This window comes from Denticeps clupeoides, chromosome 7 (genome assembly GCF_900700375.1).
Source record: "Denticeps clupeoides chromosome 7, fDenClu1.1, whole genome shotgun sequence".
Classification (NCBI taxonomy): Eukaryota; Metazoa; Chordata; class Actinopteri; order Clupeiformes; family Denticipitidae; genus Denticeps; species Denticeps clupeoides.
In genome coordinates this window covers 7271074-7297613 of record NC_041713.1, presented here as the reverse complement: position 1 = coordinate 7297613, position 26540 = coordinate 7271074, and the positions used below count along the sequence as shown (strand labels likewise).

Below are 26540 nucleotides of genomic sequence, written 5' to 3'. Positions count from 1 at the left end.
GTTCTGTGCTTCAAAATAATGGAATGAACCCAGCCCCTCTGGGGAGGAAGATACAAGAGCCGAAAACTTTTGATCATTGTGATCAGATCAGATCCTTTGGCCGCTTTGTTCCTACCTGACATATCGCTGTTTGAGGATGTTCTTCTGGAAAAAGAAACGACCCGATTTGAGACCACAGATGACTGTGCACCTCCCCGCCATCATTTATCTGTACATACAGGAAGTGAAAATCAGAAAAAAGCTGTCAAATTGAAGTTGTTTTATTTTTTTTACATAATTGAAGCCTTTTTGTTTGTGCAGAAAGTGAATTTGACTTGATGAGCCGCCTTTAATTTGCCTTGATTAGTCAGGATGAGTCAGGAAGTCTCAAATGTGCTTAAATTAAATCTCAGGATCTTGCATAGTTGTCAATCAATGAACTTAAAAAAAACAAAACCAGAGCTATTACATTACATAGCTAAAATAAGACCATTGTGTATGTATGATTAAAAACAGTATTTCATAAAAACACATAAAAGTATTCACAGTATTTCATAAAAGCACAAAATAAGAGACATGCTGCGCTTCCATCAAAGTCAGAGCTAATTGTGACCGACTCAACCAAAATGTCAGCAGTACAGCAGTGCGGAATGTGGAGAAGAGTACAGATACTCCAGCAGCATGAGCCTGAGCAACTTTGATAATGAGACCAGGGAGAGGCACTGAGAGAAGGAGACAGGAAATGAAATTTACTGCCAGACGTGGCTTATTTAACACCTAACCTCATTATGTGGTTCGAACCGAGTTTTAGCACAGCATCATGGCTCTTGCTGCCCTGTATTCTTTGTCAAACCCTCACCAGTCTCATTAGGACCACGCCCCAGCCATCTAGTTGACCCATCACCCGATGTCGTTTTTTTTTTAACCAGTGTGTGTTTTGGACAGTGTGCTTATATTAGGAACATTCCTTAATATCATATATTCTCATGTCCCTATATTCCATATCATTAATAATTATACCAAGCTATTATTAGCATATTCCAGGAAGAAATAAAAATCTGAAATTAAAGAAATGAATCCTAAGTCTTAATGCTCATCTTTTAAGACATTTTCAGAAAGCTTGCAGAAGAGCACAGTACCGTTGGAAATCATGGGGGCTCTACTATTTTCAGTCATGATAGATGAAATGATGGTTTTCAAATTAAGGTTATGTAACATGGTAAAAAGTTATTAACAGCTAATTCAAAACTGGGGACAGATCACATTTATTATTCCAACCTTTTTCAACGTTCTCCACCTTCTCTGCATGTTTGTTGCTGCTGTAAAAGTCAGAAACTTTGGTCTCCAGTGGTCTCTTTTGGTCTTCTTTGTTTTCATTCCTTCATGACCCTTGATTGGTATTCAGCACCAACTCAGACTTTCTGAGTTGGAATTATTATCTGCCTACAATGAGATGATGTTTGAATTATCAGTTTGCCTCAAATGACTAAAGAAATTGTTGTGTCACATCCATGCCCTTTCTTTGCACGCATGTTTGCCTTTTTCATGAGTCCAGATAATCTGCATTTTGCAAGCGCTCTGAAATCTATACGCTAATTGCTGGGGGAAATTATTTTAGCCAGGGTGACAAATTCATATCGTGCTAATTGGGTGGAATATGATTAGAATGATAATACAAATGGTGAAAAAGAAATGAAACACTAAGCTCCTGGGCAAGCAAGTAATTTCTTTTGTCCTGATACATTTATTATAGTGAAATGGATAATTAATAGATTAACAGTGGTCAAAATGTGCAATGAAAAAAAAGAGAACATGGCTATTAAATGTGAGTTTAGCCTTTTCAGAGATACAGTGGGTACCGAAAGTATAACATTTTTCTATCTTTGTTATATTGCAGCCATTTGCTAAAATTTTTCAAGTTCAAGTTAATTTGGTCCTAAATATTCAGACCCTTTGCTGTGACACTCATATATTTAACTGAGGCGCTGTCCACTTCTGATCATCCTTGAGATGGTTCTACACCTTCATTTCAGTCCAGCCGTATTTGATTAGGAAAGCCACACCCCTGTCTATATAAGACCTTACAGCTCACAGTGCATGTCAGAGCAAATGAGAATCATGAGGACAAAGGAACTGCCTGAAGAGCTCAGAGACAGAATTGTGGCAAGACGCAGATCTGGATAAGGTTACAAAAAAATACTGCTGCACTTAAGGTTTCTAAGAACACAGTGGCATCATGCTGTGGGGGTGTTTTGCATGCAGCAGGGATGGGACAAAACCTTCTCTAGAGTGCTTAGGACCTCAGACTGGGCTAAAGGTTTACCTTCCAACAATATAATGACCCTAAGCACACAGCTAAACTAATGAAGGAGTGGCTTCACAACAACTCTGTGACTGTTCTTGAATGGCCCAGCCAGAGCCCTGACTTAAACCCAAGAGAGCAACTTTGGAGATACCTTAAAATGTCTGTCCACCAACGTTTACCATGCAACCTGCCAGAACTGGAGAGGATCTGCAAGGAGGAATGGCAGAAGATCCCCAAATCCAGGTGTAAAAAACTTGCTGCCATTATCAAACAAAGGTATATAGCTTTGTTTAATTTATCATTTTATCATCCCAGTTAAAATTTGGACTCTTTATTTTACTCTTTCTGAAATATATAATCTTTTTACATAACGAGATTTTAAATGATCATGAAAAAGTTAATGAACTTTTTACATCACCTATATTGAGGGGGAAAATCATTAATTACACAAATGCATTAATTACACAATATAAAAGAAAACTCTCCATCAACATCATCAAATCTACGTCATTGGTGTGTTCGGTTCCAGGCAACCCCTGCACACTGTAGCTTTAATATTTCCGCCACAGTTGTATGAGGTTTCCATGGTGACATGCCTTTAGATTATGGTGCTTCTTGCTCTTTTGGAGCAGATGGGTGTTCATTTGTTGCAGTGCCGAGCACTTCCTGTGGGCCAGTGCTGGACCCAGTGCAAATGGCGGACTGTCTCTGGCTTTTCCGGGGGGAATGAAGAGCGAGCTGACATTTCGCTGACATGAGGAAGTTGATGAAAATTCATGGCGGGAGACATTTTGTTGTGTGACTTGATCTCACCTCCAATTTAAGAGCCGTTACACCATTTAGTGTTGTTTGAAAGAAACGGGGTGCTAAGGTGGCCTTTGTGATGTGGTGACATTTCTGAGTGGTCTGTAAAGTTCTTCAAATTCTTCTGAAGCATGCCTCGAGCTTTCACCAGTTATACAGCATGCATTTTACGTGACACATTGCGTCTTTTGCAATGCACGTCAATGTGACTGAACTTAATTTTAATGTGTATGTTTTTTTAAATAAGTCCATTGCTAGAGTGTATGATTTAACATGCAACATGACAGTACTTCAGCAATGAGAAGCGAGCGCCTTGCCAACGCCAGAGAGGTGGTGCAGGTGGTGCAGGTTCCAGACACTACACCATGACTCACATTACACTAGAATAAAATTGTTTTTTTTTTTCCCCCCGAGGGGGACATTTGTCTTGCATTGGTCAGTAACTATTAGATAATGCTAGCAAAATGTGTCCTGGGATGCTGTGTAGCTGATAGCATACCATATCATGGTACTCTGAAGGCGGAGCTTATGAAGGGTACTGATGAGGTTAGCAGATGGTTCAAACTCAAAGGCATATTTAAATAAACTGCTGTCAAAGAGCTGCAAAGAGCATGTGACACCAGCAAAGCAAGTTTTTTTTTAACGTCGCATCGTGTACTTGCCCTCCGAGGGACAAACGGGGATGGGTGGTGTCAGTGGCAGATGAGTTTATAGCCGTCCGTGTCGTGAGTCAGACATCTCCGCTTCTCCCTGCTAGTGTGCGCAGCGCTAACTGACCCAAACCCTTCTCGAGCTGTCCTAGTTAAGAGGGTATTTTAAGACTTCCCAGACGGGTTAATGTGCCCTCTAAACCGCAATCTGTTTCTTTTCTCCAGCGCAGCGTCTCCACCTACGAGATGACGGTGAAAGGAGTGGCGGATCTCATTTTTCACACTTTTTAATTCAATTTTCGCTGTAGCTTCTGTGAGATCCGTACCCAGAAACAGAATGCAAACCTACTTGATTTCCAGGTGACATGTTCTTGGTAAGTTTTTTTGGCCCGAGCGACACTTGAAAAGATGTAATTACACAAACAGCCATGCCGCAGTTGGTTATTGTTTGCCTCGACAGAGAGTTGAGCTCCCGAATGCACATTTGTCATATGTAATGAATCTGTCTCTCTTTTTTTCCAGTTGTGAAGAAGAAAAGATTTTCTGTTTTGCTTCATTTTGTCTTCTGAAGTGTGGCAGCCAAATGCGAATTCAATAACCATCACAAGCTCATTAACCGAACAACATTACCAAATTAACATAACGTTATTTGAAATAGTTTCTCCCACTGTGGCGCTGCGTTTTCGGATTTGAAGATGCGCTTAGTCCTTCAACAGCTCATCACTTTATATTCCTATCACCATTGTGGAAGATGAGTCGGTCCCCGATTGTGTTTATTTCACCTCCCATTGGCATTTGACAATGAATGACACTTTTCTTCTTTAAAAGTCTAATGCAATAATTCGTTTTTAAATGAAGCCAGAGCCGAGGTTTTTCACGCTCTTCGGGGATCCATTATCTTCTGTACAATCCTGATAAGCATACAGTAGCACTTAGGCAGTGTGGGTCTTTTTATGATTGTTTCTTTCTCTTGTTTTTAACATGATTTTAACAATCTGCCCTTGGTGGCATCTTTATGGGGGTAAAAAACAACTCATCTTCAGTGACTCTGAGGAATTGTCTGTCCATTTGTCCCGCCAGGACAATGAGTGGCAGGCAGCCAGGACAGTGGGTAGAGTCTCTCCAGATAAGACAAACAAGACTAACCAAAAAAATCCCATATCCTGCAGACAGGCAGCTCAGGTGTCCGGCACGTGGACTGTCCTCGTCCCCTGTAGCAGCATCTCTGGCAAGTCACAGACTGAGACCATGATCTAAGCAGTACAGCGATCAGCCAGAACATTATGACGGGTGAACTGAAAAGTGAAAGTGAAGTGATTGTCATTGTGATAGGGTGCCACAACGAAATGTGTCCTCTGCTTTTAACCATCACCCTTGACAGGTGCCCGGGGAGCAGTGTGTGGGGACGGTGTTTTGCGGTGCTTTGCTCAGCGGTGCTTTGCTCAGCGGCACCTCAGTGGCACCGGCAACTTTCTGATTACACAGCCGCTTCCTTAACCGCTAGGCCACCACTGCCCCTATGACGGGTGAACTGAATAGCATTTTGTGAACATTTTGGGCCTGAGGGAGGCAAGTGTAAGGATTTGAGTGACTTTGACAAGTGTAATTTGACATTTAGATGGAAACTGCAGCTTTTGGGTGGTGATCTGTAGAAGTAAAGACCAAAAATCAGATGAAGTCTGATGAAAAATTTTGATCGACCAAAAGCACCTGGAACAGGCACGTGAGCATCAGAACTGGAACAAGGGAAGATGGCCTTCTAGCAAAAAGGAGACCCACTCAATTTATGTGGGTGGTCATAATTTTATGGCAATTGGACCCTGGGAGCATCAGAGCGAGTCCCTGACTGGGTGTCCTCCTGGGTGGAGTTTGTGACCTGTATTGTGTTATCAGTTGCAGTTCAGAACTCTGCTCTGTTCCCTGAAAGGAACCAATAAATGGCTGTGGCTTTTTTTTTTTTTATACAGGAATGACATCCTTTGTAGTGACATCCATTTGGGTCCCAGCTCATGCCCCAGAGTCACAGTATTTCACACTACCCTCTCAAGTCATCTCATGCCCTTTGAGGTGTAATTTTGTTATATTTCTCACGGCGTTCCCTTTGATCACGGAACATTACTGTCCCATATACACCATGCATCCACACAGCGGCTCAACGCACCCTGAGCCTGTCACCTTTTATTCATCTCAGACGTTGTTTTTGCCATGCCCATCTTGCCACCTCCAACCAGAGTGACCTCTTCCCACGACTAATTAAGAAGTCGAGCGACTGGGCGGGGGACAGGGAGGGGATGAGAGAACAAGATGAAGGGGCTCATTTAACCTGTGGAGGCCTATTGACTGAGAAAGCTTTCAGCTGGAAGGCAGGAGTAAGCTGATATTCTCACCGTATTTATCTGCTTGATCATTTATTTCTTAGCTTTTAAGGTGTCAATTAATCTCTGCAAAAATTGTGTTGGCTTATTTGTATATATGTGTGTGTGTGTGTGTGTGTGTGTGCATATAAATACAGAGAGAGAGTGAGAAAGAGAGAGATGGGACTACGATGTAGTCTTTAATATTCACTGGAGGTTTTATGAGACCATCTTCTGGCTCTTTCGCACCAGAGCAACTGTGATTACAGTTGTAGGAAAGCCTCTTTTGATGGACTAATTTAGCTTATGCATGCTATACACTGGCACACAACAATGAACAAAATTCAACTCAAGAACTGGGTGGCAACAAATCAGAGGTGTGCTGAATGAGGGTACCCTCCAGGACTTGGGTGACCCCTGATTGAAAAATGTATGAAAATAAGTGTTACCACATGACCCACAAGGATCCGCAATCCCGGGTTTGCCAATTCACAGGTGAGGTGGAAGTGCTGCAGAAAAGATGGGTTGAAAGCAGAGGACACATTTCGTTGTGGCACCGTGTGCTGTGCTGCAGTGTTTCACAATGACAATCACTTCACTTTCAATTTTTCAGTTTCACGATGCAAAGGTTCATCAGACATAAAGCCTCGCCTACAAACACAACACAAGAAACCCTCATACCTTCACAAAACACTGCATATTGTGGGCGTGGTCCTCGTTCTCCTCCCGCACACTTCTTCCGGCTTCCATCTCCAAGCAAGGAGGACATAAGAAAAGAATATAAAACAATAGCTCTTCTGTGTTTGACAGTTGCATTGTCTGGCGTCTTGACTTGTCGGTACAGGTGTCTCACCCTGGAGTGAATTGCACTCTGGGAGGGTCTAAACGGTGTCGGTACGGTAGCTTGCACCGCGGAGAGTGGGTCACCGAGGCCGTATTGATTTCGTTTCTGAAGTGTGAGAGAGAGGGCGAGCGGGAGGTACATCCACTCCAAGCTTCCTGTAACCACTGCACCCGGGCTTCAGACAAGAAGCGGCGTGCCGTTGGCCGTGAATTGGAAGAGGTATTAGGGAGCTAGCGACGCAAGCTCGCGACCCGGCCCAGTGCACGTCATTTTCCCGTCTTTCGCCTCCTCCATCTTCGCGGTGCCCCTGTCTTCTACACCCACCGCGCTTCACAGCCGACGGAAATGGGCCTTCGCTTCTTTTTTTTTTCTCATTCAGACTGTACTTTCACATGCTGTTTTGTGCATATGATGATGACGCATGCTCAGCCTGCATATTATGTGGCTGATGGTCATTCGAGGAAACTGGCCTAAAACCAGCACAGTCGTTATTCAGCCTAATATGCAAGCAATAACTTCACACGTTGGATTGCTTCCTTGTTGTAAACACACAGTTTTGTTTTCTTCTCTGGGAAATGTGACTCGATCTAAGATATGAGTGGAAGAGCACGTGGCCATTATTAAAAGGCGGAACCTTGGCCCAGACTACTTTTTTTTTCTTTTTCTTACGCATAAGATTAATTCTTAAAGCTTTCGAGTTACAGGGAATCACCAATCATTGGTGACCAGCACCATCGGATTGGAATGCCCCATCTTTTGGATATGACGATCTTAGCCTTGTGAATTTTTTTAGGAAACCGCACTCTTCCTTGATCTCCATGCGCTGCTGCACTTACCGGCTTGTTTTATCATTTCTTTCGTGCCTTTCTTTTTGGTTTTTTTTTTGCCAGCCTCAATGGCCTCTCCTAATTCTGTGCCATTCAAACAAATAGCTGCTTTCTAATGTTTGTAGGGCTTTTGTGACTGGGTTCTGAAGGTTTGATATATTATTTATAAGAAGTAAAGGAAAGCGGGATGTTTGCGAGAGCACCGAGGAGCGCTGAGTGCTCGTATAATGTGAACGCAGCATTTCTAAGCGCGTTTGCTTGCCTCTGCGGGCCGGGCGGGTGTTTAATTAGCTCTCACTCCCGGAAACGCTCTCTGGGGAGGTGGGGTACGGGTGGGGCAAGGGTTGGGTCGTCGCCGGGTCGGGCTCTGAGTGTTGCGGAACTTGAGAGTTTCCCCGCCCGCAAAGTCCGTCCAGTCCTCCATTCGTTTCTGTCGCGGTAATTGCTCGATACTTATCGCCTTGATGTATGTGCCGCTGACAACAGGGCCAATACGGCAACGAGGATACGCCGGCAAACCTCTCTCCGTGGGATGCCGAAAATCAAGCCGCCGGAACACCGCTGCGCCGTCCCGCTACGACGGCGCGGGAAAAAATGGCACACGGAGCCAATTATTTCGCTTAGTATGCTAATCAAACCCTCCTTCTCCGTCCCTGCCTGCAGCCGAGCTGCCTGTAATTAATGCGGGCATTATTGAAGCTGGAGTGTCTGCCGCCAGCCGTGTTTATTTGAGACACTTACCAGGGACGCCCATCATTATGGCCATAGACATGGGCGCCGTCAGCTAATCAATACAGCCCATAGCGCCACTAGGGGCATTAGTTTCCCTATCCGGTCCCTTCCCCCCCTTTTCTTTGTCTGGCTCAGCTTAGCTTGCATCTCTGGTCGGCTGCGCTGACCTGAAATCAGCACTAAATCGCGAATGTCACCAACACACCCGCATCGGCGGGCAGCAGCAACATACTGACGGGAAGTGCTAGCTATAAATTAGCTTGATTGTTGCATATGGACGAGATAAGTGCTGAGCGTTTCCCATTTAGAATAAATCCATAAATACATTTCCGTGATGAAGGATCAGTCGCCCGGCTTGCTTGCTGACGCTTGCCGCATGTTCTATATCAAAAGCGAATCTATACCTGGCTAATCTATACCTTGCTTTGGCTTAATAAGCAATTTCAGGGCGGCTTCGGTTATGTCCAAGGTGTGTTGGACGTGTCATGGGTCGCCGTTTTTTTTTTTGTTTTTTTTTTCCCTTCAACTCTTCCCAGTGTTCCAGCCACACACTGTGAACACGGTGCAGGCCCTGCAGGAGGCACAGTCCAGTGTGGGAGGGATTGATGTTCTGCTTGTTTCCAATTGCCTGTAGATGGTCTTTGTGGTGCTTTTTGTGGCCCTCCTGCGGCGCGCTGGCCTTGATTTTGTTGTCTGCGCCGGAGCGCGTGACACTGTCAGTGTTGGCATGAGCACAACACGACCATTCCCATCTTGTCTGGCGTGATGAGATATGATCTGTTTTCTTCAAAGCTGCATTTCCACAAAGCCGCTCCTCAGATTATTAATAAAAAGGACCTGGGCAGAATGCAGCATGAAACCGTGTGGATGGCACATCATATAAAAAGGCATTTATTTTCAATATTAATGCTTGCATTTTTAAAATCTCCATTGCAGTCGAGTGACATATCCCTTTTTTTTTTTCTTCTGATGCAGAACCTTCTGCCATATTTCCGATTACTGGTGAACACACCAAGGATTTTGTAAGGTGTTAAAATGCAGGTGAATTGCAGGTCTCAAGTGTATCTGCCACCAGGGCAAAGTCATCAGCATGCCGAAGAGCTGCAATCTGTTTCAAATCAGGTTTAGTGGTTTCCTGGAGTCTTCTGATATTGAAAAAGATTGCCCCCTAATCTGATGTTAAGGGTTATTCCAGCGCATCAAGGGTTCAGTCGCACGCGTCAGCAGGGCTGACGCGCTAAGAGAGCAGACTTTTCTTAGCGACGGTGTTGAAAAGAGAAAGCTTTCTGGGAGAGATCGAACCGGCGAGATGACATTGTCATTGTCCAAAAAAAATTCTAAATGGTCAAAAAAGATCAATGGCTCCACGCGCTCTGTAAAATCGGAGCGTTCTAGGTCTCAATGGGTCCATTTCTGACAAGGGTAGTGTGTAAAAATTATTGAAAACTGGATGTAGAGATGACTTCATTTGCCCAGGTTCTACTCACAGGTTTACTCGGACAGAAAACTAAGAGTAGCTCGGGTGTCTATATTGATAGAATTGATCTGCTACCTGCTGGATAGCCTGTTGGCGTCAAAATTGGAAGTGAAGTTATTGCATAAGCTCTTACCGGAAGCAACATGTTCTTTTTTTAATTAAGAATCCCATGCATAATGTTCGGCGGACACAGAGGAAAATTAAATTAGATAAAATTTTTACGGCTCTTGTAAAATTAACTGCTTCCTGCAAATGCATCTGTGCTGAATCGCATCTTGACTTTAACAGCCTCTTCCTTCTCCAAGGTGTGCAAATGTAATTTTGTAAAGTAGGTTTATTGCTTGCTGTGTCTGATCTAATGCACTCTCAGTATTAGAGCTCCATTTGTGCTGAAGTGATGATGGGACGGTACATCTTTATATGCATCAGGTTCTCCCTGCAGCTAAACATATTCACAAAAAAGTAGCTCTTCTGGAGGCTTGTTTTCAGTTACATTTGGGATTTTTTTTGTCCCAGAGAGGACATATTATCCTTGGGTGCTGAATCTAATGACCAAGTTGTTCTTTTTTTATGGAATTTGTTTCTGGATTTTACACATTTCTGTAATTGTGTATTTTTCTATGTTATGTTATCTTAAATTTGTACATGTGCCTGATATAATGACATCAAGTTCTTCTTATTTGCTGAAAGAAAGGTTTTTTTTAAACCTCGTCCAATTAGCCTATTGATATTGTCATTTTTATTGTGATTTTTTTTTTTTGTAATTGTCATCCTGTTGGATTTACTGTAAATGAGCCACTCTGTGTACCTCATATCCTTTACTAGCAAGAAGTAACACACAAAACCTAAAGCCACTGTGGGTGGGTGTTCAATCTAAACCCAAGCCATAATCAATACCGATGATGTAAGGTGGCTGAAGGGAGAAGATGATGTCATAAGTAACATTATATTTTATCCTTGAGCTCCCCCCAAGGAAAACAAGTCTGAATTTAGTTATGTTGGTCCTATGGAACAAGGCCTGTCTTATACTGTTCTAGAAGGAACTCGGTAGAACACAAATCTGGTCTCCTAACAAGCATGTTAATAAGTTAGTGGTTGGAATGATGCATGGACGACTAAAAGCAGTAAGTTAATACTTAAATTGATGTTTTTTAAAGCAGTCCTTTAGTACCGCCCATCCAGTCGTTATATCGATTTTGTCCCAGTTCCAGAACCCTTGAACCATTTAATGCATCTTTTGCAGCACCAGATTGCTGAGATGTCCGGGGATCTTAGACAGAATAAAAAGACAGGCTATCTGTTGGGTTCTAAACACTGGTTATATGGCACACACAACATGCTTTTCCTACACAGTCGCGAGAACAGACAGCATGCTGTTGGCACTGCTTTTAATCTGGATTGATGGTAGTTGTGAATACATGTAGAGGGAGCTGGTATAAAAATATCTAGGGCCCTATTTTGACTGTATGATTTAAAGCGCACAGTTCAAATAATGTTTATGTTTTTTCTGAGTCCATTTTGCTAGTTTGACTGTGGACAAAAACTGACAAACCAAAAAAAAAACTTTCAAAACTACTGGCAGATGAGGTGCAAACAGCGCCGCAGATCTTAAATAGTTCAGATTTTTCATTAGTTCCTTATCTTTCTTATTTTATTGTATGGTTTAATAATAAAAGGACAGGAACAGTGTGTCAACTTAAAAGAAATACAAGAATATCTCACAGGCAAATGTTTAGTTTGCTAAACATCACACACTATATCAGGGTGCAGCCAACCCCAATTTATTATTGCAAAGCCCATTAATAGATCTCAGTTCCAATTTTCCAGTTTGAAGCCTTTCCACAAAGGCTGAAATTTCTCCTTCATTAAGACTTTTCATCGTGCCTTTCTATTAAGTTTGCTGAAACATATCCCTTCATTTGGGGCAAAAGATTCCAAATCGCAAATTAATTATTCCTACTGAGTACAAAAGAGGGGATGAGAAATATAACGCATAAATATCTTCCATTAAATAGATTTCCTTTAATCATATTTCCTTGTATAAGTTTTATTTCCAGCTGAGTGCCAAAGAGCGGGGGGCTTCACAGCAGGACTCGAAGCATCTAAGTCCATGAACGAAAGCTAGTGAACGGTGCACGGGGTCCTTTGGGATTTTAGACACTGGACTTTGACTGGTCAAGGCGAAGTCTGCTTAAGCCTGCCGAGGTAACTTAAGGTCAAGACCGAAGGTCTGCTGTTCTCTAGACATTCTTCGCTTGTCTCCCTGTGAGGTTGGGAGGTGAAAAACAGTTTCTTTGGCAAAAACAAACTTTGTGGTCGATGAGAGTGGATTAAATGATCGACAAAAATAAAATAAATCAATCTGAGCAGAATGCTGTGCAGCTTCTTTGTCCTTGAATGAAGACATACTGATATTATGCATTGAAGACATATTTCCTGTTTAGAGTTTTGCTTGTGAAAACTGTTCTGCGCCCTCATACCAGCAACCCGACCCATCAGGATACCCACGCGGTTCTCCACGCGGTTCTCCAGCCGGTCCCCGAGCTGTGTCCCGGCCGGCTCAACAGAGAAGAAGCTATTCTTTGTAGGCAAGGGTAAAGGCAGTTTTGAGTGATGTTACTTCTTTCAAATTGAAGAAGACATCAGTTAAATCTGTGCTTATCCTTGCTAGCAAGAGATTCACTCAAGGGAAGAAGTCCAAGGCAGCGACATGTTCAACACTGTTCTGCAGTAAGAGGGGCTGGTAAACATGAGCAGAGTTTTCTTTTTTAAGGATTACCGTAAAACTTCCAATAATGGTCATCTCACACCAAAGCACAGAACATCAATTATACCAAACAGAATTATTATTAAGGAGACATTTGTAGTCATGTAGTGGTATGCAATGCAAAAAAAACTCAATTACGAGTGGACCTTTATTGGAGAATTTATCAATATTAGAATTTTTACGGTATCCTTGCTTTGTCTTAATGGCTTATAATCTTTGCATATCCTGTTTGAAAATGTGATTATTGATCCTAGCTGTTGATGCTTTGACTGGTCATGTTCCTGTAAATCTTTAATGTGTCCCTTGTAAAATGTATGTAATACTGGTCATGTGTGTTTGTGTGTGTGTATGTATGTATGTGAGCTAATGAGCATGATGCGCATCATACTCCCTGTCAGGAAATCGTAGCTCGGGATTTGCCAGTGGGCAGCTGCCAGTGGGCTGCCCTGTTAAAAACACCATCCCCCTGAAGAGCAGTCGATGTAGGCCAGATACGTTTGTGGGGCAGAATGAATATGCGCTGTTCATTTCTACATCACTTCTCTTAAAGAAGCAGACGGCAACATTAGGGAAACCCATTGTCCAAAGATTCAAAGTAAAAAAAAAATAACTTTTTCTCACTTAAATGTGAACTTGGCTAAATATGCTACCGGAGCCAAAAAAAAGAAGAAGTTTGTTTCGTATATTTAGAACAAAATCAAATGCTGAGATTGTGTTTGTTGTGAGCATGGTGCTGAAAGTGGTTTTGTCGGGCATCCCAAATGTGCCCATTTTTTTCCCTTTCTGCTGTATATTTATTTACAATGCTGGCATTTTATGCACCCTGTTTGCATGGAACGCACTCGACATCTAATTGACTGGAAATCGATGTGGAAATGCGGCCAATGCGCGCTGAAAATAAAAAATTTCAGATGCATTTCATCTGCATATTAGTCACTCGTGAATGCGCCCGTTTTTCTTCTCTTTCCCTTTTTCATGCGTGTGCTGCAGACAACTCCCTCATTTAATAAACCGTCATGTATAATTAGAAACATGCACGCCACCAGGTTGGGGGAAAAGTGGAAGGTGAACGCAGGGCCGGAAATATGGTTCATACGGTTTATGCCGGACGTGTAAGTGCAATCTTATTCAGTTTAGAATCTGGATTCAAGTGTTGGGTGTGAACAGTCTCTAGGAGATGCAACCATTTTGAATATGAATGCTGCACATCGCCTTTGATTTCTTTTGCAGAGCGTCAGTAGAGCTTCGTTAATGCCTCGCCTGTTGTTTCGACGAAACAATTGCTCGCCGTTTGCTTGTATAATGTAATGTAATGCCAGCCGGCACCCATGTCAAGCAGTGGATGTTAATCTGTTAATGGTTTCAGGGGCGCCGTGTTTAATGCCTCCGCACCTCAGAGCCGGCGATGGGGTTTGGCTATCGAATTGTCACACTGATTGCAAAGTGCAATGACCTACATTTACAGAAAGAAAAACTGCAGCAAACGATTTTCTGATTGAACCACATTGCAATTTGGGTCAAATTTATTATTATTTTGACCCAAATGCCAACAAGGATTTCATACCTCGCTTTTTCATGCCTCTTTTTTTTTTTTTTTGACCATGAAATGTTCTGCTACCCTTCATTTACGCTATGAAGTACTCTGTGAAAAGAGTTTTAGCGTCGAGGGGGGGTGCATTTTGGCAGCGCCACAGGGGAATGCACTCCTGCCTGCTGCCCACCTCCTTTGCCCATCTGGTGTCACCGTCCTCAGGCACGCTGCCACGGTTTGAACGTAGAGGTGCCATGTGGCGGTTGGATCCTCAGCAATTTCCTACTAAACTTATCAAAAATACAGACCCATATCAGAAACAAGGGAAATTATTATATAAGCATATTGTAGTGTGAAAGCGTGTAGGAAAAGCAACAAGCTGTACCTGGACACTTCGTGCTTGCGAGTAGGTCTCCTGCGTTTTCTCCGAAGGTTTCACACTGTCACCAGCCAGACCCCAGAGCCCTGCAGGCGATGCAGCTGTTCATGCAAATGGTCAGAATCCCCTCTCCTAATAGATTCCCACCTCGCCAATGTGTGAGCTCGCAGTTGTAGCGTCTGGCACATTTCATAACCCACTTAGGCGATGGTGGGTGGGCCAGGGCCACCACACGGCACCCCACCTCGCACTCTGTTCAGTCGAAAAAAGGCACAGCGGAGCAGAATGTGTGGCAACTGCCACTGAAAGTTTACTATGTGCATGCTTATCTGTAATATTTGCTTAGGTTATTATTTGAAACCTAGATCTACAGGGCTGTTGTAAAATAAGTCTATTTTTGGTTGCATATTTTGGAGGCATCAGTGAAAATAAAATTAGATTTTATTCTATTTAATTAGAGTCTTTGCAGAAGAACAATGTTTTTGTGTTTTTTTTTTTTTTTTGGAGTGATATTTTGAGAAAAAGAGAAGTGTTTCTGTCATAATTTTATGTTGTTAAATGCATAACATTTCCCAATCTGTGTACATATCATAGTCATGCAGTGCTGTTGAGTTTATTGCGCTGTATACAAGGCGGCCATGCCTGATAGTTGTGAGCATGCATATCAATGTAAAAAAAAAAATGAATACATTATGAGATACTAGAAATGCATACATGCACATTATGTTTCAATCAATAGCTGTTAGATGCTCATTGGTCAAAGGATGCAGGCTGTGACTGGACAAACGTGCAAGGTCATGCAGAATTTACATGGAATCTGTTCGTTGTTAATAGCATTCATTGTTTGATCTGCACATTTGTACAAAATCATGCAGCTCTATCTCATTTTTTTTATATATATATATATATATATATATGTGTGTGTGTGTGTGTGTGTGTGTGTGTGTGTGTGTGTGTGTGTGTGTGTGCGCATTTTAGGATTAAGTGAAATTTTGGCACTTTATGTTTAGCTGATGAAAAAGAGACGTTTCGGCTGCCAAAAGGCCAATTGCTAATGTGCATGTAGAATTTGAAGCACTAAACTCGCGAGCACCGAATTCTCATTGAGCCAAATGAAATTCCGCAACCACGGTCTTAATAATTTCCACTGTAACCCCCACGCACAACTGTGCCTCCTAACAAACTGTCTGATGAAACGCTGCTGTTTGGCACGCTGCGCAAAAAAATGTGCTGGTGCAGCGCTGTGATGGAGTGTTTGGAGTGACGAGCTCAAAACAGGTTCATTTATGCCAGGCGTCCCAGGAACAGATAATTGGTCCCTTGATCAAAGCAGGTTGATTGAGCGGGGCAATACAAACGGCACCCAAAACCCGCTTTACAGGCATTCATGTTTACTCCCCGGCGTTGGATGTTTGTGCTCTAGCATACGCTGCCATTTAAAAGGCTGTCTAATTGGGCTGTGTTTTCGGCTGTCTGCGTGTATAATCAGTCACGTTTGTCTGCAAAGACGATCTTGTGCCGCAGTGGTCTGAGAAGGGGCTTTTGACGAGACCCGCTAGGAGGCTCTTTATCCCCCCCTCCCATCCTCTACAGCTTGATTCCAGTGACATAAATCGCGCCATCCCCGCACTTGTTTTCAACTCTCCCCGACAGCGTCTGGAGCCATTTAAGCCAGCGAGGGGTTATGTCACAGTGCTTTTACAGACACCTCCTGCCAAGCGCTCATTCAATTAGAGTCACACCAGCCCAATGTCAAATCGGCACCAACGAGGGTCCCTCCCGTCAGTCAAAATTAAACCGCTCCGGAGAGTTTGTCTCGCCAGATTGCCGTGCTCAGCTTCACTTTGTTGCCTCTTTGTTTTCGCGTTCGGCATGCTAATTGAATAATAAATCAACTTGTTAAAATGCAAATAAGGTGTGGTTATCAAATATTCATATGCCGGGGATTTGCGTCGTCACCGGGAGCCGCCGCGCTGCACCGGTTTAACTGGCCGTAATTGAGCGAAGGTTGCTGTTCAAGGCCTGCCGATGCCAGCGGGTCCCAGGGCTGTCAGGATGATGCGGGAGACCTGCGCAGACTCACTCTTCATTAAACGGCTGAAGAGAAGTTGGCTGCTCAACAAGTCCCTGACATGCAGCTTGTCTCCCCGGAGCGGAGAGCTTGCCGGAAACGTAAACACGTTGTAACGGTCGCCCATTTAAGCCCATCTCACCCCCCCAACCCCAGCTTGGGATGAAAGGGATCAGAATAATGATGATGCCTCAGCGGTGCCTGTTGTCAGCAGAGTCCTGAGAGACGGACGTACAATCACATACATGCAGCTCCATTATGATAATGGTTATCATGCAACTCAGGCCCAGGGATTCGTCACTGTGCCGCACTAGACGTGTGCTAATGGAGAATAATCAATGTTATTTTGCTTCTCTTCTGCTATGGATCTTATTTCAGGGAACGCGATGCTGGAAGAGGAAGCAGAAAATGTGTCTTATGAGATCAACAAACCAGCAACTGCATCGATAACACCATTGCCCACAGCAAAAATGATACTGAAGTCCCTCTCTCGGGTTCCTCTCTACGACGCCTCGTTCCAGAGCACCAGGTCCAGAGCTTCTTCGGGGGGGTTCTGCACCATTAACCATTCTCTTCGTTTCTTCACTGCTGTAGGTAACCATCAACACGACTACACCAGCCACCTGGATCTCACAGCCCACACGCCAAAAATTGGTAAGGGCGTTCACGGTCTGGGCTCCTGTTGATGCTAGCTTAGATGCATCAGGTTAAACACGTTCACGTGGTTTCTGGTGCTTGGTGGTTTTGCGTGACCTAATAGCAATAGCAATCTTTTATTCTGTAGTCCAAATGAACAGCAGCACAGTGACAACATGGATATTGATCAGAAATTAAACTGGGGAAGGATTGAGATAATATTTTTTTTTATTAATTGTCCAATTAATGCTATTTTTACATTATTCATACCAGCCAATGCCTATGCACAAAAAGCCACTTTCAAATGTACAAATATTTGATCCAGTTATGAAAGCCCGAACCTAATTTTCTACTCCTTGTTTTTTCTAATGTATTTTGACTCTCCTATGTAAAGCAATATAGAAATTAAGCTCATCACAAAATAAAGAAATGATCACACCATAATTATTTTGACATTCATAAATATAGCTATACATGTAAAATTAGGCTTTAGAATCCTGAAACAATCAAACTCTTTCCTGACCAGTATTCCTGACCAGCATAGTCATTTTTCTAGTCTGTTTTCTTGTTCCTGGCATCCAGGGAAGATACATAGCAAGCAATCAAACTGTAAACGTAAAAATGTAAAAACTGGTGTAATTACTTGGCTAGGCCACTAATGCTAATGTGTTCTACCTTCGACAGATCAGTCTTTTCACATGTTTTCAGCTATTAAAGTTCAGATCCTGAAAGGCTGCTTTAATAAGGGTCTAATAAGGGTTTAATAAGCCTCATCTGTCCCATTCGGGTCCTCTCAGGCCAGCTAGAAGTAATTAGGAAAATTAGCGGGGTTTTGGGGCATGATTGAACATTGGGAAAATTCTGTCTCCTTCATCCAGGAGGTGTCCAGTGTAGTTGATCATATTTCTGGGCTGTGCTGGCAGGCAGACAAGAGTAATTGAACATTCTCTTTCGTCTTCTTCTTCTTCTTCTACTTCTTTCCTTAATTGGCAAATAAGGAAAATTATACTCTAACAAAATTATCCCAAATGTGATCAGAATGTGTTTTTTAAAGAAGCCCTGCAGCTTCTCTTGACAGGAAATTAAAAGCTTAGATAAGTAAATAGATTGGGTCTGGGTGGGAGGGGAGGTAAAAAAGAAAAAAGAAAAACAAAAGTATAATCAAATTTATATCACTCGTTCCAGATATTGAAAATCCTCAATTACTTTTTACTGCACCATATCTAACCCCCCCACCCACACACACACCATCCTCACCCTCCCCACCCACTACCCGAATAGCAATTTTCTGTGAAAGGACTCTTCATTGAGGGAATCGCAGATTGGACACATCTCTCATGGTGCGGTGGCACATGAGGCCGCCGCCCGCTAAACTCATCTTCCTGGCAGCGCTATCTTCTCCAGTTAAACATAATTGGCCCGTAAGAAGCCGTCGCCTTTATACTCTCCTCGACGATTTACATCAGACATTAACAATGGTGCACAAAAGTCTTTTCAAAACTTGATAATAAAAAAAACGCGGGCGACGGTATGTTTCCGAGCGCGTCAGACAGCTGGTTGTGAACGTGCATCGGCAGCCGTCCTGTTGTTGATAACGTCTTTTCTCACTTGAATTTCTTAGGCCACAGACATGAGCGATATGGTAAGTAATACACATCTACGCCTGCGGTACATGTGTATTCCCCCCCCACCCTCCTCCGCTCTGTTGTTCGAGTTCAGCACTGGCGCCGTCCCGTAGGCAGCACGCTGGGGTCGAGGCAGAGGGGGGGGGGTCTTCCTCCCTTCCTGTCCAGACTGAATGCACCAGGGCTAGAGCTGCTGGCAGCCTTGCATGATTCCGTATTCTCTACCGCGGTTTCTCCTCACCGTTCATGGTTTTTTCCCCCCTTTCTCTTGTTGTCAGGGTTCGGTTCAGTCTTAGCCGGTTTGCTAACAAAACCGACTGAGCCGAGCCCCGTTGTGGACGTGTCCCCTTGGCCTTCCTCATTTCCACTGTGTTCCTCCCTTGTCGTTCTTCCCTTCATCGCCCCCGTCCCCCGGTCGTTGAAGTACTTTAGGTCTGAGCCAGACGGTCCTTGATGCCGTGTGTGTCCCTGTCCTCACTTGTCACCGCGGCCCTATTTTTACACCCGGAACGCCGGTGGCCTGGGCCTCTGCTGAGCCCTGGCGCTCCTCCACCCCGCTGCTGCAGCCACGTGTCCCACATTCACACCGAGCGAAGCAGGGAGAGGCGCAGAGAGGAACAGAACAGGGACAAGAAAATTGTCGGGGAGGGAAATCCAGCGTGGGCGAAAGTGCCAAGGTGAAGAGTATCCCAGATTGTAAAATGATGGCATCTGACCGACGGATATGATGAGGAGCAGGTCGTTTAGCGTGCAGCAATCAGGCCAGTATCTCCGACCTCAGACGCCCTCAGACTTGAGCACACGCTTCCCCTCTTTTCCCTTCCATCATCACTTTCTTGCTTGTCTGTTTGTTTGTTCCAGGCGTTTCCGGTGTTTGCTGTGATCCCCGTGTTAGAACCTCCGAGTTGTCTGTTTTAGGCATAGCCGCCCCCCCCCGGAGCATTGTTGTCTCCAGGGCTGCCCGTCAGCGCTGGGTCCCTCACGATCTGCTCCGCTTCTTTCCTGTCTCCCACAGAGAAGCGGATGAACAGCATCCTGACGTCGCAGACGGAGCCGTACGACCTGTCCTTCTCACGCTCCTTCCAGAACCTGACCCACCTGCCCCCGTCCTATGAGCTGGCGGTCAAATCTGACTTAAGTAAATACTCCTCTCTCAAGAGATTAAATATGTGTCTCTTCATTACATATCCTTCCCCCCCCTTCTTCCTTGTCTCTTGATTGGACCCAACCCTCCTCACCCTGCTCATGAAGCTTGAAAGCTGTTTTGTGGAACGCACGCACCACAGAAACTGACTGCGAGATGGATGCATTCCATGCTGGTAACAGGCCAGCTACACCACAGATATGAACTGATATGAGATGGTTTCATTTTGCATGTGTCACCCTGTCCAACTGATGGCACACTTGCATTAAATCATGATCCATCTGTGATGTTATTGCATGTGGACAAGCCATCAAATGGCTGAACATTCCTCCTTGAATCTTACGCATGACATTTAAACCCTTAGTTCCAGAACCATGGACAGTTCCTCTTCAGCATCCAGTAAAACTACATTTTACACGACCAATGACAGGCTGGTGGTGTTAATGCTCTGACTGCCAGGCGATCAAGTAGGAATGATCAGCAGGGCATGATGATGATGATGAGGATGGCTGCATTGAGAGCAGAGGTCAAATCTCACTTCCTGTAATCAGGAGCATAGTTACATTGAGAGACATGGCAGGGGGCTTCTGGATAATGTAAAGCTGCACCGAGGAGACAAAATAGAGCAAGAGTGAAAATTCAAGTACTTGAGTAAAAGTGAACATGTACAGCATAGGTTGTTGTAACTGTAATGGCTCACAAGTGACCATTGCTTATAGTCATCTTTTTAGCCGTTGGGTTGAGGTTGACCCTCATTTTCAAAGGCTTATAACTATTCAGTTTCATTATGAGCATAGTACATTTACATTTACATTTATGGCATTTATTAGACGCCCTTATCCAGAGCGACTTACAATCAGTAGTTACAGGGACAGTCCCCCCCTGGAGCAACTTAGGGTTAAGTGTCTTGCTCAGGGACACAATGGTAGTAAGCGGGATTTCAACCTGGTTCATAGTCAAGTGTGTTACCCACTAGGCTACTACCACCACGTAACATAGCATGTTACGCCTATGTTACACCATACTAACATAGCTTGTTGCATTAAATACAAGCCTAAAAATACTTGATCCTATTATAAGACATTATAAGTTACTTTATATTCATGGTAATATATATGTATGTGTATACACTACCACTCAAAACATTGGATGCATCATTGAAGACACAAATCAATACAAGAAACATATTTAGTATTTTTTGTTGTACCAGGAGAAAGTGAAGTTTGTTTGATAAATCAGTTTTTTTCAGACTCACCTCTTTTCACCTTTATGGCTGCTTTGTTCACTATTGTCATCAGTGCTAAGATGGGGTTCATAAACCTTCAGGACTTTTGGAAACCATTGCCGTTATCTAACTTAAGGTGGTGGAGAGAAGCCAAAAGTGTGAAATGCTGCAATCACAGCAAAAGCTCCATGCTTTGGAGAGACATAATGTTCAGCTTTACCTTGTTTACAATTTTTTTGTTAATTACATAACCTTACATGTATAGTTCTGTGTCTTCAATTTTCTTCTTTAATGTAAAAAAAATACAAAACCCAGAAATGAGTAGGTGTGACTGCTAGTGTATGTAAAAGAAGTTTAATTTTCTCTTTTAGCTTGTCATGTGACACAGCAGTCGTAGTGATATATGAAGAGATATGTCAGAGTCATTCCTTAAAAAAATATTTTTATAACATAATGGCAAATCAGAATTGACTTCTGCTCTGTTTTGTAGGTTTGTGTCTCCCACGTTTGGTCCATGTGTGACAGTTGTCTGCGTTGTGTCAGATCAATGTTCCCTGTTTGTTATGTGTGAAAATATTGCATTGTGAAACATCCGGTGGGCACAGCAGACGCTAAAGAGAAATGACAGAAACTTTCCGGGGGGGAGGAACTCGGTTTGAGGAAGCAAATAAACCGACCAACTGTGACAGTCTCGGGAAAACTTTCACATCGTTATTGCTGATTGCCCAGTTATCAAAGTCATGCAAGAGCACCTTCGTTGGCGTTTCTTTCCAATCAGACGGATCCAGGGAGGGTTCATTGAGGAGGTGGGAGCTTTGGAAAATGGCCAGCCTTGTGAAAAATAATGAGCTACATTCTCAGCAAACCATCTGGAGAGAAGGAGAGCTGGAGCCCAGATAAAACTGATAACAGTTACACAGCACTTCTTGATTCCCACGCCAAGTGTTTGATAACTGCCCCCATCTCCTCTTAGCCGTTCGTCAAGATAGGACCGTGCATTAAAAAAAAAGGAGAGAGTGAAATAAACAAATGCCCTGCATCATTGCTGCTGGGTTGTTAGGGGGAAAGACCAGAACTTGAATCGCCCCTCCTCTTATTTCCTTCTCTCTTCTAATCACCATAAAATGGATTAGGAGACTCCTACGAACAACAGAGCTCTCCCTAATCCCCCCATGCCGAGGAAAGCAAAGTGATATTATTGCGCCGGCCCTTCCTCTTAGCCGGCCTTATCTAAATCCCTCTCTAAAGATCACTTCAGAATTGATGTTTCACAAGTGTGCCATTATGGCATCACTGTTTCCTTCCGGGCGGAATTAAGAACGGCGAATCAATAGCTGCCCACTGATGAATATACGTCCGAAGTAATGAACAGAATCTAGGACATTGAGCGCCTGTCCCTAATTAGCTGCTCTCTGGTTTAACAGTGCATAATATTTCTATGTATCTTTTGGCTAACGTTTTGTCATACACATGGTAATACATGATCACACAAAAGCTTAATTGAAAAAGAGAATGCAGCGTTTAACTATCCCACTGTTAAATCTTGTCTAATCGTTTTTGTTAGTGCTTTTGTTAAGCATTTAATGTGCTGATAGCTATCCCAATGGATAATTGAAAGTAAATATACCTCACAAGCACACATCAGCAATCGAAATTTCACTGTGAACTGTACTGTTTACTAATCATCTTAAAAGACAGAATAGAAAATAAGTAGAATTTACTTTATATAATAATAACAATCATTATTTGTGGTGAATATAAATGGCAATAATATGTACATATTAGTTATATGTAAATTATGTTTAAATACATAAAATTTAACTACATATTAACATTTTTTTATTTAAAACAACAAACACATTCTTTTCTTCAGAGGGTTCTTTAAGCATTACTTCACTTTAAACTGAATCCTCATTCATTACCATGTTCTGAGACATTCTTTTAAGCACATAATTGAGCTCATGGGGGCTTTTTTGTGTCACTTTGGACCTGCCATACCCTCTGGGCAAGGACTCATGACATTTCTCCATCATAATGTCAAATGGCACAATTAACTGTCTCTTTCTGAATCTGGACACACTGACCTACTGCATGGCGGCTTCCCTGTGACTGATTAGTATTAACATTCATAAAAAGGTCACAACCTCAGCGTTAAAAAAAAAAAACGATAAAAAAATGTAAACCCCTTCCTGTGTAAGAAGGTCCATTAATGAGCACCACCCCTGCCAGCTGTCCCCCCGAAACTAAAGAATTTAGTCAAGCTGGTATTAAAAAAAAGGCAGCCATGCACGGTGCAGCAGACCAATTAAAGAAGATAGAGCTCTCGCGGAAAAGTACGAGAGGGAGGGAGGCGTCATGCCGTTTCGGCACGAGCTGAAGTGCCCCTCTTAAAGAGTCGAAGCCTCTGGCCCGCCGTGCCAGAAGTGCCATGTGCCCCGCTGTGCCGTGCCATGCATGTGCTCCGAGCCTCCTTGAGCCCCTTGTTCCTCTTTGCATCCCTGAAAGCCACAGTTTCCTCATCCTCGGGCCATCGCCTGTGGCAAATCTGTGTGGAATTCCACCGCCACTTTGCATATTGTCCAGTAAGAGTCTGAAAGTTAACAAAGGCGCGGTCATGGTCAAGGATCGGGTACCAGTTTAGCTGCATGTGAGCCGGTGAAGTGTCTGCAGCAGAGCTAGGGGTTAATAAAAACTGCAGGATTAATGAAAATGACAGAAAGTGGGGTTAGTACTAGTTTATACTGTAGATAATATTTATAGTAAATAATAAAGTCGGACTTGCACGTTCCAAACATAGAAGTAGGCGCTTACGACAAGTATTTGAAGGCAATGTGTTGGCAAGGAATCAAACTTATCAGCCTATCACAGTGTGAGGTTGTAGCCACATGCTTTACAAGCCTTGATATCCTCTGTCCTCTTCAGGTGACAAGGACCTGGACGATTACTACCTGCGGAAGCACCACTTGCCAGACGTGGCTCCTCGCGCAAACCTGCAGACACACATGGTGAAGCTGAACTCGGACGGCCAGAGCCAGCAGAGACAGAAGCAGCGGCGCGTGCAGAGAGCCATGTCCCAGGACCACGTGCTGTCCCCCGTCAGGGCGCCGCCACGCAATGACTACACCCTCTGCTCGTACGGCGGGAGGCTGTCGCCCTACGGCGGACGCATCCTGTCGGAGGAGCAGCTCCTTTCGGCTGACCGCCTGCACTCCCAGGACCCCTTGCTCTCACCGGAGAAGATGCTGTCCCTGAAGCGGTCCAACTTCCGCGAGAGGGCCCTGTCACGGGCCATCTCCCACACAGACATGTTCATGCCGACCACGCCCGTCATGGACCGCCACTACAAGATGAACAAGATGCACTCGCATCCCAGTGCCTCCAACGACGCCTACAACACGCTCAGCGTCAACCAGACCGCCACAAAGCGGCAGGCGTTCGCCTCGCGACGGACGCACACCGTGGACCACCTCCAGTACATCCCCGGTCACCACCACTACCGCACGGCGAGCAAGACCGAAGTAACTGTTTAACCCCGGTGGGACGCAGAGGGAAGTAGAGGAAGGGAGGTCGGAAGTCAGAGACAATGTCAACGAACAACGGCTACATTAGCGTGGGGTAGTAGCTCCGCCCACCCACCACACCTCGAACCTCCAATTCCACTCCACAGAAGTCCCATTTTAGACTGGTCTATGCTTTCAGCCATTCACCTTTCTTACTTTCTCCACCAAATTATGTTTATTAGGAGTAGGATCCACAGTCTTCAGACCAACCCAGTCCCATAACTCCCACTTTTAGGGCAATCATAAGGGCTTTGCACGTTGACACACTCAGAGCGATGACTTGGCTGCAGAGGACCGAATTCAAATGATATTTTTAAAAGAAAAAAACACGGATGGAACTGGCAAAGAACTGTATTAACTTTATAAATATAGAAATAGATTTAATATTTGTATTTCCAGTCCTTGTTATAGCTTTAGAGATTCTTCTTGATTACGAACTGGTAAAAGCACTTCTGACAGTGCCTCTTATGAATAAAAATAAATAATAATAAAAAAACACGTCCCATTTCAGCAATGAAGTGGATCTGAGGGTTAAAAAGCACAATCATTTTATTTATCGTATTTTTTCCTCCCCTTTTTTCCCTGTACTACGTTATTTTTGTTCTCGTTTGGAAATGGCCTATCAGCTTATTAGTGAAATCAGTGGCAATTTCCTTTGCATTGATGATTGTAAATAGGCTACATTAGCAGCATTAAAAAGCGAGTTGAGGTGTTGCTGTTTTTTTGGGGGGGGGCTGCTTTTTCATACCCAGCGTAGTGGAGGGACAATGCAACCACCATAAGTATTCTGCCCACTGTAGAAAAAAAAAAACTTGATACTACAAATGTGTACAATAACGTGTGGGTTTTTTTCCTTTAAAATCTCTATATAATGAATAAATTAATAAAAAATAAAAAAAAACATGCGAACAGAGTGGTTGTGAATGAACATGGTTGAGACAACCATATGCCATTACTGACTGGCAGCTTTAAACTACACACCGTCCACTACAGAAAAACATCTCCTTATTGGGGCTTGTTTGCTATAATTTTATGAATTTGTAACTATTTATTTATTTACTTATTTATTTGAAAGGAACTTCCAGATGTCTTTTATTGGCATTTCAACATATCAGCAAGCCAGTGTGATGTCGTGTATTAAATAATGTATTTTGGAACTGGATAATACTCATCGTCGTTGTGTAGCGGGTGATACCGTCTTTTGTGGGATTTCATTCTGATTGTTGGTAGTTAAGCCACGATTAAGACTGTGAATTTGTCTGTTGTCGGTAGGTGTGTCAAATGAAGCAATGCCTTATCTCGCGGAATCACACACATATACTTATTTTGGATCATTGCCAGCTTTTTAGTTGTTGTTTTTTTTTTTCCGTTTCGCTCTTGTCCACCCTGTCCGTTTACCATGCTTTATTCTATCCACTTTGATCCTGAAAGAAATTGTGAACGATGTACCAGCAAATTTGATAATAATGTCAGACACATATACCTCACGTTTCTGCAGAGGTTGACATTTCTCACGGAGGGGGATTATGGTAAACCGGGAAAAATAGCAAAGCGAGGCGTGCATTCATGACAAGAAAGGAACCAACGTCTATTTTTACTGAACTGCTGATGTCCGAATGAAAGGTAAAAT

General features: G+C 43.4%; 1 protein-coding gene across 2 annotated transcripts in view; it reads left to right on the top strand.

Annotated features, from left to right (window-relative positions):
- The window catches only part of shisa6 (shisa family member 6), a 55121-nt gene extending 29306 nt beyond the window's left edge, over positions 1 to 25815 (top strand). Inside the window, exons 6-9 of one of the 2 annotated variants that reach the window (XM_028987535.1) lie at positions 17315 to 17374; positions 18978 to 18998; positions 19997 to 20119; positions 24273 to 25815. In XM_028987535.1, the coding sequence (XP_028843368.1) occupies positions 17315 to 17374; positions 18978 to 18998; positions 19997 to 20119; positions 24273 to 24880 (812 nt within the window). In that variant the 3' untranslated portion in view covers positions 24881 to 25815. The remainder of the gene's footprint in view (positions 1 to 17314; positions 17375 to 18977; positions 18999 to 19996; positions 20120 to 24272) is intronic. The other variant, XM_028987536.1, reaches the window with a different exon arrangement.
- The last annotated feature ends 725 nt before the right edge of the window (positions 25816 to 26540 follow it).